General features: G+C 40.6%; 1 protein-coding gene across 1 annotated transcript in view; it reads left to right on the top strand.

Moving 5' to 3' along the window:
* The first annotated feature begins 13,489 nt into the window (after positions 1–13,489).
* The window catches only part of KLF8 (KLF transcription factor 8), a 45,688-nt gene continuing 39,713 nt past the window's right edge, over positions 13,490–19,464 (top strand). The window contains exon 1 of the mRNA XM_069463828.1: positions 13,490–13,555. Within this exon, the coding sequence (XP_069319929.1) occupies positions 13,490–13,555 (66 nt within the window). The remainder of the gene's footprint in view (positions 13,556–19,464) is intronic.

Below are 19,464 nucleotides of genomic sequence, written 5' to 3'. Positions count from 1 at the left end.
GCAAACCAAAGTGGATAAATGATTTAGGCCCCATATTCAGTTATTTTCAATGTTCAATTTTTATTACAAATACTATAAGATAGCCATGATGGGAGCTATTATATATCTCCACATATTCTTTCTCCAGGTCAGATTTTATAAGTTTCAAAAGCTGCCCTGAGGGATTTGGGGAACACAGCCTTTTCCAATAGGCAATGGAAAAAGTGGTAAAAATCATAAATTTCATGAAAATGCTTGTGTTTCTGGATGATGTCACCATTTTTTTTTAAGCTATGGTCTCACTCTTTGCCTAGGCTAGAGTGCAGTGACATCATCATAGCTCACTGCAACCTCAAACTCCTGGGCTCAAACAATCATCCTACCTCAACTTTCCAAGTAGCTAGGAGTACAGGTATCTACCACCATATCCAGCTAATTTTAAAATATTTTTTGTAGAGATGGGGTCTCACTATGTTGCCCAGGCTGGTCTTGAACTCCTGGGCTAAAGCAGTCCTCCCATCTTGGCCTCTCAAAGTGCTACGAATACAGGCATGAGCCACTGTGTCCAGCCAATATTTTTTTAAATAAAATATCAAAAATAATGTCCCCAAAATTATGGCATATTTTAAATTCTCACATTAAACAAAATGACATTTTTATCAAGTACACATAATACAATGCTATTCAAAAAATAATAAAATATTCTTATACATAAATATAAAATTTTATAGTGTGCTATAGGAGGTATAATCCAACCATGGGCTACATGTTTACATTTGTATGGTGAAATATTCTTTCAATGTTGTGATTTGGCAATAAGAGAAGAAGTTTAAATTTGATGTCCTTTGGGAATACAAAGCCTTGATCAACTGATTTTTCAGGACCCATCCGTGATAGGCCATGAAAGAAACCTCTTCTGAGGTCTCTGAGAAATAAAGTATCATTAAGCACAGATGATTAGTGGCCAGTTACCACAGTTTCTCCAGCAGGAGAGGTCAATCTGCTAGGTATTCTGTGCAGACAAAGAGATGATTAAAATTGAGAGGTTCTAAATTTGAGGTATTAGCAACTGGGAATGGGCCATTACTAAATCTACCAGCCTTGTTTCCCTCATACTAAAAATAACCTCAATGAATTAAAAATGAAAGAAGAAGATGATCCTTAGCTATCATGAGGGTAGAATTCAGTGACATTCAGATGGGAACCAGCATGCCTACTGACCTCCAGCTTCTCTCCAGTGTCCTCCCACTTTTCCCCATCTTTGCCCTTCTCCCCCTCCACCCACTTCAAAACTGGTGAAAGGTTGAGACGGACTCTGAACATTGGGAGACAGTAGAGATTAAGCACATACACAGTCTGCTTTGTACTTAACTATAAAATAGGGAAAATAACTCAGTCCCTACTCAGGGTAAAACAGGAATGCCAATGTTGCAGTGAGGAGTAAATGAGGTAATTTATAGAGTGCTGATATGGTAGCCATTATTATTAGCTGCTTCCATAAAATGGAGACTTTTTTTGAAATTAATGAAAGTAGTCCTTGCTCTAAAGATAACAAAATGTACCTCCTGTAGATCAGTAAACTGTTGGTTTCTAACACCTGTCGAACAATAACAGACTAGCAGGATGCTTGTTCCCATTCCCTAAAGAGTAAAACCCAGACCATTAGTTCTCCAAGAATAGCAATAGTTCCCAGAAGAGCAACATCAGCATCACCTGGGAACTTGTTAGAAATGCAAGTTCTTGGGCCTCACCCATGTCCTACAATATCAGAGACTCTGGGAATGGGACCCTGCAATTTGTGTTTTAACGAGACCTCCAAATGATGCTGATGCATGCTAAAGTGTGAGAACCATGATATACTGGAGTTTTAAGTGCTGTCGCAAAAATCTTAATTCTGTGCAAGGCACATTTTTACAAAAAAAAATGCTATTCACATAAGCCGTTTGTCTTATCAAATTTGTTCGTGTTTTTCTCACAAATGTATAGTATACAATATTCTTATTTTTTGTTCTGTGCTTGGTCACAGTTTATATAATTATCTGAATAAAGAATATGAAATTTTGGGATTCCATTTTAATATGATAATTTGTATTTTTGGCAAAACAATTTAAGTTAAATTATACTTTGTTTCACATAAGCATAATAAACCAATTGATTATTTCATGGAAAAAAATAAACCTGTTCATTTCTGGTGCTCTGAAATGGAAACAATAATAGTGGCTGCAATTGTCAGGACTAGTTCTAAAGCTAACGCTAAAGCAAAAATAAACTCTACAGCAAGTAGCCTTTCTGGTCACCATGGAAAAGTGCCCCCTACTTCATTCCTACGTGGGTCATGGCTAAAGGAGCTTCTTCTGTTCTCATTCCAACACAATGTGGCCAACGACAGATATGAGTAAAAAGGATTATCATTTGGCAAAACTTGTACAGATGTAAAATAGTTCCTTATCCATACCTCTAGGGCTTATTTCTGAGGATACTGAGGGCACGTCCTGTGTTCTTTGGATCCAGATACAATTGGGACAACTGAAAGGTGTGATATGCTATGTGATCTTCACAAAGTTACTTAATTTCTCTCTGCCTCAAGTTCCTCCTCTGTAAAATGGGGATGATGGTACTTACAGGATTGTTGCAGGAATTATATATCTTACCACATGTAAAGTGCCTAGAGCAGTGACTGGCACTTAGCAATCACCCCATTCGTATTTATTTTTATTACAGAAATGTAGACCAATTTTAGCCCCAAACTCTTTCCCTGCTTATCATTAATGGATAATAAACTACTGCAACCTAGACTACCCCCGCCACTATGACCTCTTGCCATCCTAGCACATTCAGGATCTTTGTAGATCAGAAAATTCAAAGATGAACACTGCATTAGAAAAAGAAAATTTGGATATTATTTAGTCAGCCAGTCAGTAAAGTTAGCAAATATTTAGTGAGCAACTACTCTCTTCCAAGCACTGGATTACATCTGTGAGTAAAGTTGACCTGGGTTCTACCTTCATAAAAAGAGATCTAGTGGAAAAGATAGGCATAGAAAAAATAATCACACAAATTTTGATTATTGCTGCTAAGGAAAATTGTTCTGCCAAATGTGTAAAGGGGGAGGAACACTCAGCCAGAATTTATGTACTTTCTTACAAAGCATTGTCCTGAGCTGGTGGCAAATCCTGGTTGGGGAGATGGTGCTAGGGAGAAAAGCATGAGCCATTTCTGAAGGCCATTCTTGTAGGTCACACTAACAGATTTTAGTTTTTCTCTTGAAGGCAATGAGACACCTTTCAGAAATTTCCGATTTTGGAATGGTCAATCCTAGCTGCAGTGCATGAGGGCAAAAGTGGTCAGGGAGACCAATTCGGAGATCATTTTGATAGTCTAGGTAAGAAATTATATGGTGGGTCCTGTTAGTAGTGTTACATATATGTAGACCTTGAGTATCCTTTCCTTAAGCCAATATGACCAGGCAAATGAGGGTTATGATAAGATACCGCTTTGCAGACAAGTCATCTTATTTGTTTTATTCTAACTGTATAAATACTACAGATTTGTTACAGAAATTTTAGAAAACAGAGAAGTATAATAAAGGAGATAAAAATCCCTATAATCCTTCAGCTATCTGCAACTATAATCCTATGTCCAACTCAAATATTTTTTCTAATTATAACAGTAATACATTATCATCATATTATATATAATCATTATATCATTATAATCAGTATATCATACAATAATGTATATCATATATCATTATATATAATGTGTAATCATGATATCATTATAAAATTTTTTTGAAATAAGATACAACTTTCTTATAATCCTACAGCCCATCCTTTTTTTAGTGCTAAAATGTGTTTATTTTTGTGGTAAAGATGTGTGGCATGTGTCTTACAAAAATGTAAATGATAGTGTAAATATACTTGTGTGTCCTGTTTTTATACTTAATATTGTTGCATAAATATTTTCTGTAGTCATTGAGAATTCTTGAAAAGCTTAAATTTTAATGGCTATATAATGTCTATGTCTTAGTCTGTTCCTGCTGCTGTAACAAAATACTACAGACTTGGTAGTTTATAAATAATGGAAACTTATTTCCCACCATTATGGAGGCTAGAAGGTCCAAGATCAAAGTGCCAGCAGATCTGGTATCTGGTGAGGATTCATTCTCTGCTTCCAAGATGGTGACTTGTTGCTGTGTCCTCCAGAGGGGATGAACACTGTCCTCACATGGTTAAAGGGATGGAAGGGCAGAAAGGGCCAAACTTGCTCCCTCGAGCCCTTTTATAAGGGCACTAATCCCATCTGTGTGGGTGGAGCCCTCATGACCTAATCACTTCCCCAAAGGCCCCACCTCTTAATAGCATCACCTTGGGAATTATGATTACAATATATGAATTTGAGGGGGACACATGTATTTAGGCCATCGTAGTATATCAATCATATGTATGTACTATAATTTAGTTACCCAGTATCTTATTATTGAACATTTAGATTCTTTTCAACTTTTCATCATTATATTTAAGTCTGAGGGTGACCTTCCTCTGTTCCTACCTCTGTTTTTCTGGTAATAGAGACATTTATTCTCACCCTTGTACCTTGCGCTTGTTTACCTAGTAAATGATATGGTAAAGCACTGTGGCCTCTGTAAGATGGCGTCTTGGCCTGGGAGTCTTTATTATTTTGCTCTAATGAACCAAGATAATAGGTGATGGGAGTATGGAAACCATGTTATGCAAAAGATGGATTAAGCAATCAGGGATGTTTATGGGAGAGAAAAGAAGGTGAGACATGTGAGAGATCATGACATGGAAGGAGTAGACTTGCTCTATATTTCTCCAGAGGTGAGTCCCAGTACCAATAGGTAGAAATCTTACAGAAGCATATTTCAGTTCAACATAGTAATAGCAAAAATTTATATAGTGCTTACTCTGTACCAAGTACTGTTTTAAGCATGTATCAAGTTACATAATCCTTTCAATATCCTATGTATTAAGTACTATTATTATCCCCATTTTACAAATGAGGAAACTGAGGCCCAGGTAGGTTAAATAACTTGTGCAAGGTCACACAGTAAGTGGTGAAGCCAGTATTCACAGTATTCACACGCAGGCATTTGTAGCCCTAACTTATTCCATTCTACAAACTTTTATTGTGTACTTGTCATATAACAGGCACTATGTTCAGAACTGAAAGCATATAGATTATTGAACTGCTGACTAGACTCCTGATCTCAATGAGCTGACAGTCAAATGCATAAGACTGCCACATAAAAAGAGAGGTGTACTATAATGTGGTAAGCCCTATGAGGGAGATATATCAGAGTGCTATAAGAGCCAAAAGAGGGCCCTTAACCCAAACTGGAATTTCAAGGAAGAAAAGTAGAAGGCTTCATCTAAGCTCAGTGGAAAAATGCCATGTTTTCTTAACAATTCTGCCACGGGCACAGGATAAGGAGGCAAGCTTGCTTCATATTTATTGATTTGGGGGTTGCACTCTTTTCTAAACCAAGATGTCTAATAAAGGAACTCCTAAATTGGGAAGAGAATTGGATTCAATCACTGTTTGCAAAACTACAATTACTTAGTTTCACCCTCATGATTTAGACCATATCTGAGTTCCACTTGTATCATTATTTACTTAATATGCTTCTTTAAATGATCTGATTTATTTTACTAAAATAAATTTCATCCAAAATAGCATTACTGTAAATGGAAAGCCAGTTTTACTCTCCATAAATAGAAGGTAACCATAAAAATAAAAATAAATACCTACTATTAGAAAATATTTATCTATGTACCACCTAAAAGAATCTTTCATATCACCCTGGTATGCATGCCAGAGGTTGAAAAACATTGGACTAAATAACCTCTTCAAGTCCTTGCTACACCAACATTGTATGATTGGGTGAATAACTCTTCCTACTATGTGTGCCTCCCATGTTTTATTTTCAGTGTATCTGTATATTATTTTCTCCACTTGTTCATGTAGTCCTGATAATTTCAGTTGTGTGTTTACACCATTTAAACAGGTGTCATTGCCTTTATCTCTGTGAAATGCTAATTAGACTGTCATCCCTGAGCAAATCATTTATCTCACCTTAGGAAGTGAATTACTACTGCTAATCTGCCTGGCTCATTCTTTTAAATTCACTGCTGGCCTGGCTTGAGAAGGAAATACCCTGTCATTGTGGCTCCACAGTAGACTGCTCCCACTACACTTGTGGTATTGACTTGAGGGGAAAGGACTACCACAATGCAAGACCATCTGGACAAACAAAGGACAGAGGAAATAAAGAATAAAGCTGCAGTACTTCAATAGGTGTGTTAGCTGAAAGGTTTTGAGAAAGCACTAAAGACATACTCCCCACCCGCTTCTTTCTTCTCTCCCTTTTACTTTCTGAGGGAAGTGATAAGACTGCAATGGGCAGAAGGGTAAAAAGTCTATCTCCTCTTGATTTGGGGGAAAGTGTGAGATGGACACCACCCTTCTGTTGGGGAAGTGAGAGCTGCTTGTGGTGAGTAACACAAGAACGATAAGCATGAGCCTGCCTTCAGAGGGCTGTAGGGCCCTGACGCCTCTCTGGATTAGCTCAGTGATAAAGAAGTTCCTGTTCTATTTATACATTTCCTTAAAAAATCTCATATATTTATTTGTTTAATATTAAGCATGAATACAAGTATTTTTCTTATATACTCAATAGGATACTTCCCTGACTCAAGAATACACATTTTGGGGACAAGGCCAAGGATGTTATCCCTTTCCTGCAGGTGAGGCTGAGGCTCCCAGTTTTTCTTGTTTGACTTGGTTGCTGATTATAAGGCCTATTCCCTCCTCCCATTTATGGGTGTGGTAGTTTTTAGGATCTAAAATGGTATGAAACATTCATGTATACCCAACCCCCTATCCCCAGCATACACACACACACACACACACACACACCCCTACCTATTCAAGCTCTTTGCTCATAAAGTGAGCAGCCTGAGGCACAACCAAATTTATAGGACTCTGAAGGCCTGCTAGAGCTTGTCTGGGATGGTGCTGTGCCAGAATTTCAAACCCTGGTCACATGCTCCTGGCCCATCGGCCATTGCTAAGCTGAATTGAATCATGCCTCTGAATGTCTCAAGCAAGCAGTTTAGTTGTTGATTTTTATAAATTAGTTTATATATATATACAGAGACAGAGGTTATGGAGAACATGGGGCCATGGTCTCAATATCCATGGCCAGAGAGAAACTCAATTCAAAGCTGGTAGATTTCACAGCTGCCATTGCTATGAAAAATAGTTAACCTTTATTGAGAGCTTTGTGCCAGGCACTGTGCTTTGTAGGTTATAATCTCTTTAGGGGCTGATTTTGTAGGGCCTGAAGTTTATACAATTTGCAGGACCCTCTTTAAGAAAAATACAGTGTTCCACAAAAATAAATAAACAGGACCTGATCAAATTAAAAAGCTTCTGCACAGCCAAAGGAAATATCATGAGAGCAAACAGACAACCTACAGAATGGGAGAAAATATTCGCATGTTACACATCCGATAAAGGGCTGATAACTAGAATCTATATAGAACTCAGGAAAATCAGCAAGAAAAAATCAAACAATGCTATCAAAAAGTGGGCAAAGGACATGAACAGAAACTTTTCAAAAGAAGACAGAATAATGACCAACAAACATATGAAAAAATGCTCAACATCTCTAATCATCAGGGAAATGCAAATCAAAACCACAATGAGCTATCACTTAACTCCAGTGTGAATAGCCTTTATCAAAAAGACCCAAAACAATAAATGTTGGCGTGGATGCAGAGAGACAGGAACACTCATACACTGCTGATGGCACTGCAAACTAGTGCAACCTCTGTGGAAGGCAATATGGAGATACCTCAAAGAGATACAAGTAGAACTACCATTTGATCCAGCAATCCCATTACTGGGCAACTACCCAAAAGAACAAAAGACATGCTATAAAAAAGACATCTGCACTCGAATGTTTATAGCAGCACAATTCACAATTGCAAAGATGTGGAAACAACCCAAGTGCCCATCAATCCATGAGTGGATTAATAAAATGTGGTATATGTATACCATGGAGTTCTACTGAGCTATAAGAAACAATGGTGATCTAGCACCTCTTGTATTATCCTGGATAGAGTTGGAACCCATTCTACTAAGTGAAGTATACCAAGAATGGAAAAATAAGCACCACATGTACTCACCAGCAAATTGTTTTTAACTGATCAACACCTAAGTGCACATATAGGAAGAACATTCATCAGCTCAGACAGGGGGGGAGGAGGGGTGGGTATCTACATACATAATGAGTGTGGTGCGCACTGTCTGGGGGATGGACACGCTTGAAGCTCTGACTCAGGTGGGGCAGTACACGTAACCTAAACATTTGTATCCCCATAATATGTTGAAATTAAAAAAAAATCTAAAACTGCCACAAAAACTGATGAGGCAAGCCCCAGGCCTGGCCTTTCCACCTGGCAACCTGCTCTCTCCCACGGGCCATGCCACCAGAGCCCAGCCTGGCACCACTGGGGCAACCGTCCCGTGGCTGATTTGCTTTGGACTGCTCTGAATAAATTTTATAGATTAGAAAAAAAGAAAAATACAATGTTCTATCCCTCCCAGAGTCTTGGAAAAGGGCCCCAAAACTTAAGCTTAATTAATTTTACTGTAAAGCCACCTCCACATCTTATTTAATCTTTTTGATAATTCTGTGAAGTATTAGCAGTATATCATTAAGAGAAATAGGTGAGGAAACTAATGTTTCAAGGTAGATGTGAAGCCACTTGCCCAAGGTTGCACAGCTTGTAGGCTAAGTCATTGTTTTATTCCTGTCAGCTATCTAGATTTCCTTCTCCAAAATATCCTTGTCCTTTGCTGGCAGTAAACTTAGCGCTGTCCTCTGGGACATGTGAAGAACTTAACATGGGTTCAACATTAGCAGAGGGGCAAAAGGTCTCCTTCTAGCTAAGCTAGCAGGAGTAATATGCCCTCTGGGGAACTGCAGAGCAAGAAGAAGAGTGGGTAAGGAGGACAATTTTGTTCCCACTAGGTCTGAGCTATGCCCCAGTTTCAGCTGCATTTTTGTTATTCCATGCACAACAGTGACTTAAGAATGCAGGTTTTTCTGTTTATATACCGCCTGACTTCCCTACCCAGTCCTGCCCCGTAGCTTCACCCTGCTGGGCCCTAAACTCCCCTTCCATTTATCCCACACTTCCTCTCTTCATCCTATTTTTCCCACCTTCCTCTCAGCCCCTGTTCCTCCAGCCTTATTGTTGTTGTTCTTCTGGGAGCAGGGAGGGTGGAATCCTCTTGCTGAGGCTTTTCCTCCACCCCTCCCTCCAGCCCTCAGACTGGGCTCCACCCTGGTAGTTTGTCAGCCAGCTTTCAGGAGGAAGAGGAGGAGGAGGAGGAGAAGCTGGAAGATGAAGAGAAGAAAGAGGGGAAGGAAAGAACAGCACCTCCTGGGTCCTGACACATGGAGTGTCTGCATACTTCTCAGCTGCCTTTCATCAGGTTCCATGCTTAATTTAACTCTTATACTCCTCATCTGTTTCTTTTGGTATATAGAAGGAAACACAGGCAGTCGGTCTCCCTGAGGCCTAAGGTGGGATGAAAGGAGTTAAAGATATTGTAGATTACTGTTTGGTTTACTTGTTAACCCAGCTAAAGAAAGGATAGTCTGTGGTGCTTCCTAGAAAGAGAGGGAAACTGATCATGACTTCTAGTTCTCCATACCTGCTCCCTCACACCCTTTCCTGTGACACAGACAACACCAAATACATGCTAATTATTGATGTTTCAAGAGGCAAATATTAATAATATAAAGGAAAAATCCTGCATCTGCTATTAACTGTGGTCATGGGGTACATAGTTCCCTGTGAACCACCTTTGGGTCCTAATTTGAGTCAGACAGAGGCCATCCCTAAAAGACTTGAAGGGGAAACATGGACTAATAGGCTGTATATAGTGAAACTGAGGGCTCCTCCACTGGAGCTTCTTTGAGAGAATGGATGTTCTCATTTTTCTCCCTAACACCTAGCATTGTTCTTGATATAGCACAGATGCTAAATACATTTTATTGACTAAATGGGTGGAAAAATGGATAGGGAAGAATCTTGGAGTTTTTTCCCAAGTTTCAATAATTTACTTCATGTTTTCCAAAAACTGAATTTGCCATCCAAGATCTACGTTTTCCCCACAAATAAAGTTGAGGCAGTATTTTAAAAACAAACAAAAAATTAGGGCTTAACACAGATTAGCTAACAAGAAGGATTTTTAATAAAATATAAACTGTTTAGCTATCTGTATATGGATAGGTCTTCTTGATAAGCTTTTACAAATTGAACAAGGAACTGATGACCTTAAGGCACACCTAGTCTAGCCAAAGAATTTCAGTGGCTACTCTTTTCAAAATTTTACTCCACTTATGTACTCATCTTCATCTGCAAATTATAAAAATGCATTCATTCTTGATATAAACAGTTCAATGTCCTTCACACACTTGAATCTAAGAGAAAACCTTCTAATGTTGCTGAAAATAGCCTTGGTTGGAGTGGTGAGAATCCTACATTGAGTAATACTCCCCAAATTTTATACACTGAGAAACTAAGACTCCAAGGGATAAAGTGATTCATTTTTTAAAGAATGTGTACAGAATTGTGCATTTGTCTATATGGTTCCATGTTAATATATCTTATCTTGTAAGCTGGGCAGGCATGCAGGTCGTGGTAAAGAGATATGGTACAGTGAGACAGGGAGTTCTTTATAAAAACCCCTACTACAGAGACATTCTTTTATGCAACAAATACATATGCATATTTAATTTCTGTCCCTCAGTTTCCTTATTTGTAAAATGGGGATAGTAATAATACCTACCCATAGAATTGTCAGAAGGATTCAATGAGTATATATATACATATATATACACACACATATATATATGGCTTAGAACGGAGCTTGACACATAGTTAATGCTCAATAATTATTATTATTGTTAATAATAATAGTACCTGGCATCTAAGTTACAGAAATGACAACATCTGGTGCTTAACCTGAGGAAATTTATAGTCTAGTAGGGAGAGGCAATTATATCAACAAATATGTGCCCTGAGGTAGAGATGGGCACAGAGGTAGCCATGGTCAGTTTTAGCTGAAGGGATTAAGTAAGGAAGGCAGGTGACCTTGAGTTAGTCCTTTCAAGGAGGTAGACAGAGAGCTTAGGCTATTTCAGACAGAAAAAGTAAGGTGACCCAAGGCATAGAGGTTGGAAACAGCCTGGTATTCTCAGGGATCTGTGATCTGCAATCCAGGTAAGGCCCAGGAGAACAGCAAAAGCTCTGCTGCTTGAGAGGTAGGCAGGAGCCAGTGCACAGCAGGTTAAAAGATGAGTTCCAGGGTGCCATCTTGGATGTTGGAGTGCATGATGGTGTCATTCAGGTAGGTGGTGAACTGCAGGAGGAAGAACAGAGTGTTTGGGGGTATTCATGCAGAAATATCAATTAAGCAAGTGGGTATAAGCATTGGGAAGTACAGGGCTCTGACCCTCAGTTTCCTTGTTTTCTAAAAAAAAGGGCACAGAGAGTATAATAGCACCTACTTTGCAGGGTTGTTACCAGGAATAAATGGAAAAGTGATGAATGTAAAAGCACCTGGCCCAGTGACTTGTTCACATATTAGCTGCTGAATACATAACAGCTGTTATTATTTCTCCTGTCTTTCTGCTTCCTCCCTCTGCTTTGTTTCTTGTCTCTCTTTTCCTTCCTTCCCTCTAAAAGAATTGCGGTAGGGAAGAGGCACTGAAAAGGGGCTGTGGTTGCTTGTGACTTCCTGGCCTCCTATTAAAATGAGCTAGAGAGGGACTTTCAGGCAAGGGCAAAGAAATCCTGGAAATGTGGCTCCTATCCTATGGATTCAGCTCCACAGGGATCTTCACCAGTGCCTGGCTGAGAGGCAGTGTCGAGGGGTTGAGAACTCTATTCTTAGAGGTCTGGTATCTGGGAGACTGAGAAAGCCTTTCTTAAGTCTTCCTGCTGGGCCATACTGTATTCGCAGCAATTCATCTTCAACTCCTCCTTCCCCACGCACCCCTTCACCCTCACCTTCTTCCCTTATCTCTTGCTAGAAAATGCACCCAATTCCAATATCCTTTCCTTTTAGCTTCCTCCCTGAGAAGACACTGTGACCTCGCTGTCTTTGCTGGTGTCACATTGTTATCATGGAGAGCTAGCAGGGTAAATAGCGTTTCTAGTTGCCAGCTTTTTTGCTTTCCCCTTTTCCCCAACCCTTTCTTCCTAGACAGCTCCCAGCCCCAATCTCCGTACACCTTTCACCCTCCCCTGGAGAGTTAGCATAACCGGAGTAAATAGGTGACCAAGCAGTGTGCTCGCAAGCCTCTTCTGGGGATAGATAAGGAACTGAAATTGAATCGAGTTGTACCTGCTGCAGCTGGAGACTGAGGAAGGCGGCCGCCAGGGGCGAGGCCAGCTTTCTCAGCTCAGGGCCCCGCCCCAACTCCTCTCTCCTCCCTCCTCCCTCCTCCCTCCGCCTTCTCAGCTCCACCCTTCTCCACCTCCTCCTACTTTGCACTCTCCTCTAGCAGCCGCCTGTCCCTTTTAAGGAACTCCACCCTAGGTGGAGTCCTCATGATAGTCACACCTCTCCTCTGGGCCTACCCCAGCCAGAGAAAGACAGAGTTGCTCCACCCACTCAGGTTGCCTAGAGATCACTTTAGGTTCTGACCCGTGCAGGGCACGAGGTCCCCGGTGCGGCCGCTAGGTAGCTCCAAGAAACCCCGCGCCAGAGGACCTGCACGAGTTGCTGCCATTTTTCGCTGAAGCCCCTGCCCTGGGGTGGTGGTGTTCTATATGTTTCTACGGAGCGTCGGCATTTTCTCCTCCCTTCTTTCTTTTTAGGAAGGCGCTGGGGTGTGTGGTGGCAACAGCGGCGGTGAAGGGATCCTCTTGTGATATTTCCTTGTGGGTTCCTGTCTTGAAGGATTCCTTTTCCGCCTCAACTTTGTGTTCAAGTAGTGCTTTGGGATTTGGGTTGGTGTTCCTAGCCCCCACCCCAGGCCCTCTCCTTTTCAAGAGTGTGTGGAATTCAGAGGATGGGTGGAGAGTGGGCTTGGCCGGAATTGAATTGGTGGAGGTAAAAGGGGAACGGAGAATCTTAAGCCTTGGCCACTTTGGCCCAGCGAACCCACTTTATTTTTAGCCGAGGAAAGGCTGCAGGGGGTGGATTCTTTTTAGAAAGTATGCTCTGCCGGCCCCCGATTTTGGGGTTGGATGCTTGAGAGCTTTTGTTTCCCTTGTTCCGAGGGTGGCCCAGCTGGGTCTGAATCCACTCCTTCCCCTTTCGCCCCCCTCCCTGTTTTCCAGCTGGGAGAAAAAGGAGAGGTGGGGGGCCGAGTAGGAGAAGGAGAGAGCGCGTCGCTTGGCGCGCCGTCAGACAGGGGCGGGTGTGAGGGGAACAGCTGTCTTGCGATCAGCTCAGGAGTATGAGCCTCCCGGAGGACGGCATGAGCTCTGGACACTTCAGGAGTCCTCAGCTAGTGACATGGGCGGTAAGTGACTCCGGGATTAGAACTCACCCACTCCTGTCCCTTCAGTCTAGATTCTGTCCCCCCCCCCCAGCCTTCCTGCTCCCCCTACACATCCCACTTCTCCTTGGGTTTTAGCAGTGGACGAGGCGGGTGTGCGGGCGGAAGGGTAAGAATGCTATGTGGAATCAAATGAAACTCAAGGGAAAATGACTTTGCTAAAGGGTTGCGCAAAGAGAGGCTAAGAAGGGGAGGGGGTACTTTTGGGGATCTTCGTGAGAGAAGTGAAAGGGGCCAAGAATGGATGGATTTGCCTAATTTATTCAGCCCTGGCTCAGCGCTCTGAATCCTCCCTAAGCGGTAAGGTTTGTTTTTGGCTTAACCCCACACAGCCAAAGTCGCAGCCAGAGAGAACAGGATTCAGAAGGCCAAAGCTCCCAGGTAACCCCCTTAAGCAGTAGCGGGTACCTAGAGATGCTTCTAAAAAGAGGAAGGAGGGGACAGGAGGTCAAGGTGTGAACCTAGGCTATCGGGGGCACTGAGGTGAGGCCCTGGAAGCAGCTACCGAGGAGGAGCTGCTTTGGGCATGCCGGCTCTTTAAGGAGGGGCTGAGCTTGGTTGGAGGAGGAACCCTGAGCCTAGGCCCTGCCCCGGCCCTTTAAGATGTGGCCAAGGCGGTTGGTTCCTCTGTGTAGGTGGAAGCTTGGGCCAAAATGCTGTGATTGTGGGAGCGAATCCACTTGCTTAGCCACTTGGCAGAGCTGTCTTTTTGTGGGCTTTTTTTAACCCTAAGAATTGGGGAAGCATAAATCACATCCAAACAGGTGGCCAAAGGAACAATGTCTGATTTCTTTTGGTATAGTCTTCATTGAGAAGAAAACCATTTATTAAGCACCTGTCTGTCGCCCAGTGTGATAATAACTGGGCAGAGAGAATGATCTTAAACTTGGGTTTGAAACTGATGGAGACTGTGATGGTTTGGAGTAACAGAAAGGCCTGCTTTGAAACACTAGTACCACCACTTAACTAGCTGCATGACCCTGGGCATTGATTTTCTCCTCTATAGAATACAGATTAATAGTTCCATCTCAAAACATTTGGGGGTAGATTAAACACTATAGTGTATGTGACAGGATGCCACTTGTATCTCAGTTTCACTTTATTTTATTTATTTTATTTTATTTTTTTATTTCAGCTCATTATGGGGGTACAAAAGTTCAGGTTATATATATTGCCCATGCCTCCCCATCCCCCCGAGTCTGAGCTTCAAGTGTGTCCATTCCCTAGACAGTGCTCATAGCACTCGTCATGTAGGTATGCACCCATCCCCTTCCCCCACCCCCACCCCCATCCCCCCAGTCAGAACTTCAAGCGTGTCCATCGGTTTCACTTTCTTTTCCTATTCAGTTTGGGACTTTTGCTCGGGAGCACTGCTGGTAGAATTAGTGCTTTGCTGCCCTTCAAACACCTTCCAGATGCGGTAAAAGGAGATCTGGGAAGACTGAATTAGCTTGCCCAAAGGCTGAGGCTAGAACAGAGGTTTTATTTGCTTTTGATTTAACATTGTTCCCAGTGGACTTTATCACCTCTAAGAGAAAGGGCCACTAGCCTGCCTTTCCTTTTATCCTTTGCACCACTTAACCAGGATGATATAACCAACAGGACCTTTGGACAACAAAAACCAGTGACTTATAAAAGACTTCATATTATTCTTCAGAGTTTGGGGGAGACGCTTATATAAAAAGTGTTAATCTTTGGTGACTGTTGGGAACACAGAGAATAGGTGGGGAACAGTGTCTTCAGATAAGCTTGGAGGGCAGACAGGCAGAAAACATAGAAAGAGTAGAAATATAACCTCAAAAATAAAAGTGAGAAGTGCATCTATCTAATCTGTCCTCAAGACCAAGTTAGTTAATGGCTCTGCCTTCAGAGCCATTGGGAGCTACAGATCCCTCTTGTTTAGGCTTTCAGGATATATTGGAAAGAAAAACCCCTAAACCAGGTCACCACCAGCACCCTCATTGTTTTAGTATGTGCATTTCTGAAATGGGGTTCTTATTGGCTCAGCTAATTGAATTCCAAAAACCAAGGTACGAAGCTTAGTCTAGTCCTCATTCATCTTTCCAGATTGCCTGTGTCTGGTTGGGGCAGGGGTGTGGGGAGGATCAGCGCACTCACCCTTTCTCATTCTGGCAAGGGTTTTATCATTATTTGATATGTTTATATATTCACCCTTTCTCTGAGTCAGTTGTACTTTACGACTTCACTTAAATTGCTGAATGAAAAGAAGATTGTCTTTGGATATATAATTCATTCAGCAAATATGTTGACATACTAGGTGTCAGGCACTGAGAAAGCTTTTTAAAAACTTATTTTTATTCCTTCCATCTTAAATGTCTTCTTTATCTCCCTCACATCCAAACCCCAATCTTCCTTTAAATCCTACTTTAGTTTCTAGCCCCCACAGCAAGTCTTTCTTATCTCCCTGGCTATTCTTTAGATATTATACATTCCTGTCTGTTCTTCTCAGTTGATACTTAATCATAAATGCCTTATAATGTACTTGTTTTCATGATTTTTCCTGAAAACAGTATTTACAGTATTTCCTCCACAATTAATTCCAACTTAAATGCCATTTCTATGAAACCTTCCTTGATCCCTGCATCTAGAAATACTCTTTTGAGTTCCCGTTTCACATTTCCTGCATTTTTTGGAACCTATATTACTCTCTGTCCTACATTATGGTTATTTGTATACATATCTAAGCCATTATCCTTTTTTCAGACTGAGAGGTGCTTGAGGACATGTACTATCATTGTATCCTCAAAGTACTTACCCATTTAACTTTTCCCATGTAAATACTTGGTACATACTTTGTAGATGATCTTCTAAGATCTAGCTCTAAAATGCCATGTTTTGTGAATGAAGGAAAACTTGATTGGGTGATTGAGCTAGATGATCATCTAGTACAATTTCCATCTCATTACTAAATACAGTGTGAGTAAACAAACAACATTGTAGTACTACTGGGATCATTTGTTTAGCCAAAGACAATGTGAGATCATTTGGTTTTCTTTCTGATTTTTATATGCTAATGTTTTTGATTTAAGTTTTATACCTAGAAGTTGGATTTCTGATCTATTTATTATCCCCAACTCAGTTTCATCATCTAGCCTCAATTTCCTTATCTCTGAGATTATATGGTAATTTGTGATTATAAATAATGTAACTAAAACATTAGACCCCATGCCTGATATCTTATATGTATTTCATAAGTGGAGGGTCTCATCATTTTTATTATTTTCAATAATTGTTTTATTTAAATGCTGTGTATTTGGAGAGGAGGAATGTAGATTAGTGGGACACGAAACTAGATTTAAATGTCTGTAACATGCTAAATGTTTTGTATAATATACTAAAAGATGTTATCTGTGTACTTAGACAAAATAGATATGATGCGGAGAAACCAAGCTTTAGGATTATTAAGGAGCAAAAACCTAACTCTAGAACCCAATCCAGATATTTCAGATCACTAGCATTTTGACATTTTGTTGTGATTTCAAACTCACCATTTCTAAAATAGAACCCATCATCACCCCTAGATTCTTTACCTGCCCCTTGTTCAAGACTCGTCCTTTTCACTTCCCTGGTTCTGCAGCTTACCATCATCATAGTAGTGGTGAACTTATTTAAACTCTGCACTTTAATTTTCTCATCTGTGTATTAGGGATAATAACAGAAACTACCTCATAAGGTTGCACTAAGGAATAAATGTGTTAATTTTGTAAACACTTAGAAGGCAGCATGAAAGCACAATAAGCAGTGGGAAAATGTAGTTGTTGTGGTTCTCATATCCCATGCTCAAAAGGCTGGCATTAAACTTTTCTCTTTTCCTCATCTACTTAAATGCCAAAGACTGTTTTTATTTTCCCTTTGTATCTGTTTTCAGTTTCTTTCTTTTTATTTTAACTTTCACCACCTTAATTTAGGCAAGAGGTGAAAACAATTAGCCTGCAGACCAAATACAGCTCACTCCTTTTATTGTTTCCCCTAAAATTTTTAAACTTTCATTTAAAAATGTATTTTGAATTAGTAATTTATTCCACATGTTTCAAAATCCAACATACACGAAAGGGTATACAGTGAAAAGTCTCCCTCCTATTTCTGTCCCCTAGCCACTCATTTTGCCTTACTGGAGGCAACCAAAGTTATCTGTTTATTAGGAATCTGTCCAAGGATATTTAATGCATATCAAGCAAATGATGGGTATATATATATATATATTTGTTTTCTTCCCCTTTGCCTTTAATACACAGATGGTAACACTTTCTGCCTATTGTCCTACAACTTTCTTTGTTTAGTTAAAAATATACTTTGGAGATATTCCCATGTATGTACATTTTTTTAAAGCCTCATTCTTTTGTGTGACTGCATAGTTTTTTACTATATGGATGAGCCACAATTTTTTAAAACAGTCTTCTATTGATTGATGTTTAAGATAATTCCAGACTTTTGCAGTGTTGTTTGTAATAGCAATAACACTTTGTACATAGTGTATTTGGGGGCTTGGGCTGCCACAACAAAATACCAGTGACTAAGTGGCTTAAGCAACAGAAATTTATTTTCTCATAGTTCTCGAGGCTAGAAGTCTGAGATCAGGGTGCTAGCATGGTCAGATTCTTGTGAAGGCTCCCCTCCTGACTTGTAGAAGGCCACCTCCTCACAGTGCGCTCGCATGACTTTCTTTGTGCAAGTGGGCAGAGTGAGCTGTCTCTGGTGTTTCCTCTTATATGAAGACACTAATCCTATCAGATCAGGACCCTACCCTTATGAGCTCATTTAACCTTAATTACTTCCATTTGAACCACATGTAAAGGGCAAAAAGAATAACCTTAATTACTTCTATAAAGGCCCTATCTCCAGATATAGTCACATTGAGGATTAAGGCTTCAATATATGAATTTTGGGGATAACGCAATTCAGTCCAGAGCAGTATGTCAATTTACCCATTCCCACATTTTAAAAAATTGGTTGATTGCCAACCTTTCAAAATCAGATTTCACTTAAAATCCTAGAATTTCAGTTTCTCTTGAATAATTAAAAGATACTGGCTGGGTGCATTGGCTCATGCCTGTAATCCTAGCACTTTGGGAGGCCAAGGTGGGAGGATTGCTTGAGGCCAGGAGTTTGAGACCAGCCAGAGCAAGAGTGAGACTCTATCTCTACAAAAATTAGAAAAATTAGCTGGGCGTGATGGCATGCTCCTGTATTCCCAGCTACTCAGGAGGCTGAGCCAGGAAGATCGCTTGAGCCCAGGAATTTGAGGTTTCAGTGAGCTATGAAGATGCCACTGCACTTTAGCCTAGGCAACAGAGCAAGACCCTGTCTCAAAAAAATAAAAATAAAAATAAAGAATATACTGAGCCAGCATTCCCTCTTGGCAATAATTACCTAGAGTTGATAAGCCCCTCCCTCCCTCCAATTTTAGACAGCACTTTTATTCTCCATTCACCATGCTCCTCATGTGGTCTGGGTGGCCTTAACCTATCTGCCTCCGCTAGACGTTGAGATTGTGGTACCTATGTAAGCTCTTACCACAATACACAGAATATTCCAGTACCTTCTGGTCCCCCCTTGATTCTTTCTGCCCTCTCTACTTTGAGGACCACTGCAAGGATATCTTCCTTAAAACATATTTTTAAAGTTATGCTACTCTCATTTACTGGGTGCCTACAAAGTTCTAGGCATCATGCTAAAAGCTGAAGTTACAGTGATAAACAATTTGGATGGGACCCTTGCCTTCACAGAGTATGTAGTCTACTTTTCCTCTCATCTGGTTTTTCTTTCTGCCTCTTCTTGACTGATTCTAGTTCTTCAAGGCATACCTCACAACAAACTATTTGGATTTTCTTCTGACTATTCTGTTCTTAGTA

Source organism: Eulemur rufifrons, chromosome 30, assembly GCF_041146395.1.
Source record: "Eulemur rufifrons isolate Redbay chromosome 30, OSU_ERuf_1, whole genome shotgun sequence".
NCBI classification, from domain to species: domain Eukaryota; kingdom Metazoa; phylum Chordata; class Mammalia; order Primates; family Lemuridae; genus Eulemur; species Eulemur rufifrons.
This window is presented reverse-complemented; position numbering and strand designations above follow the sequence as displayed.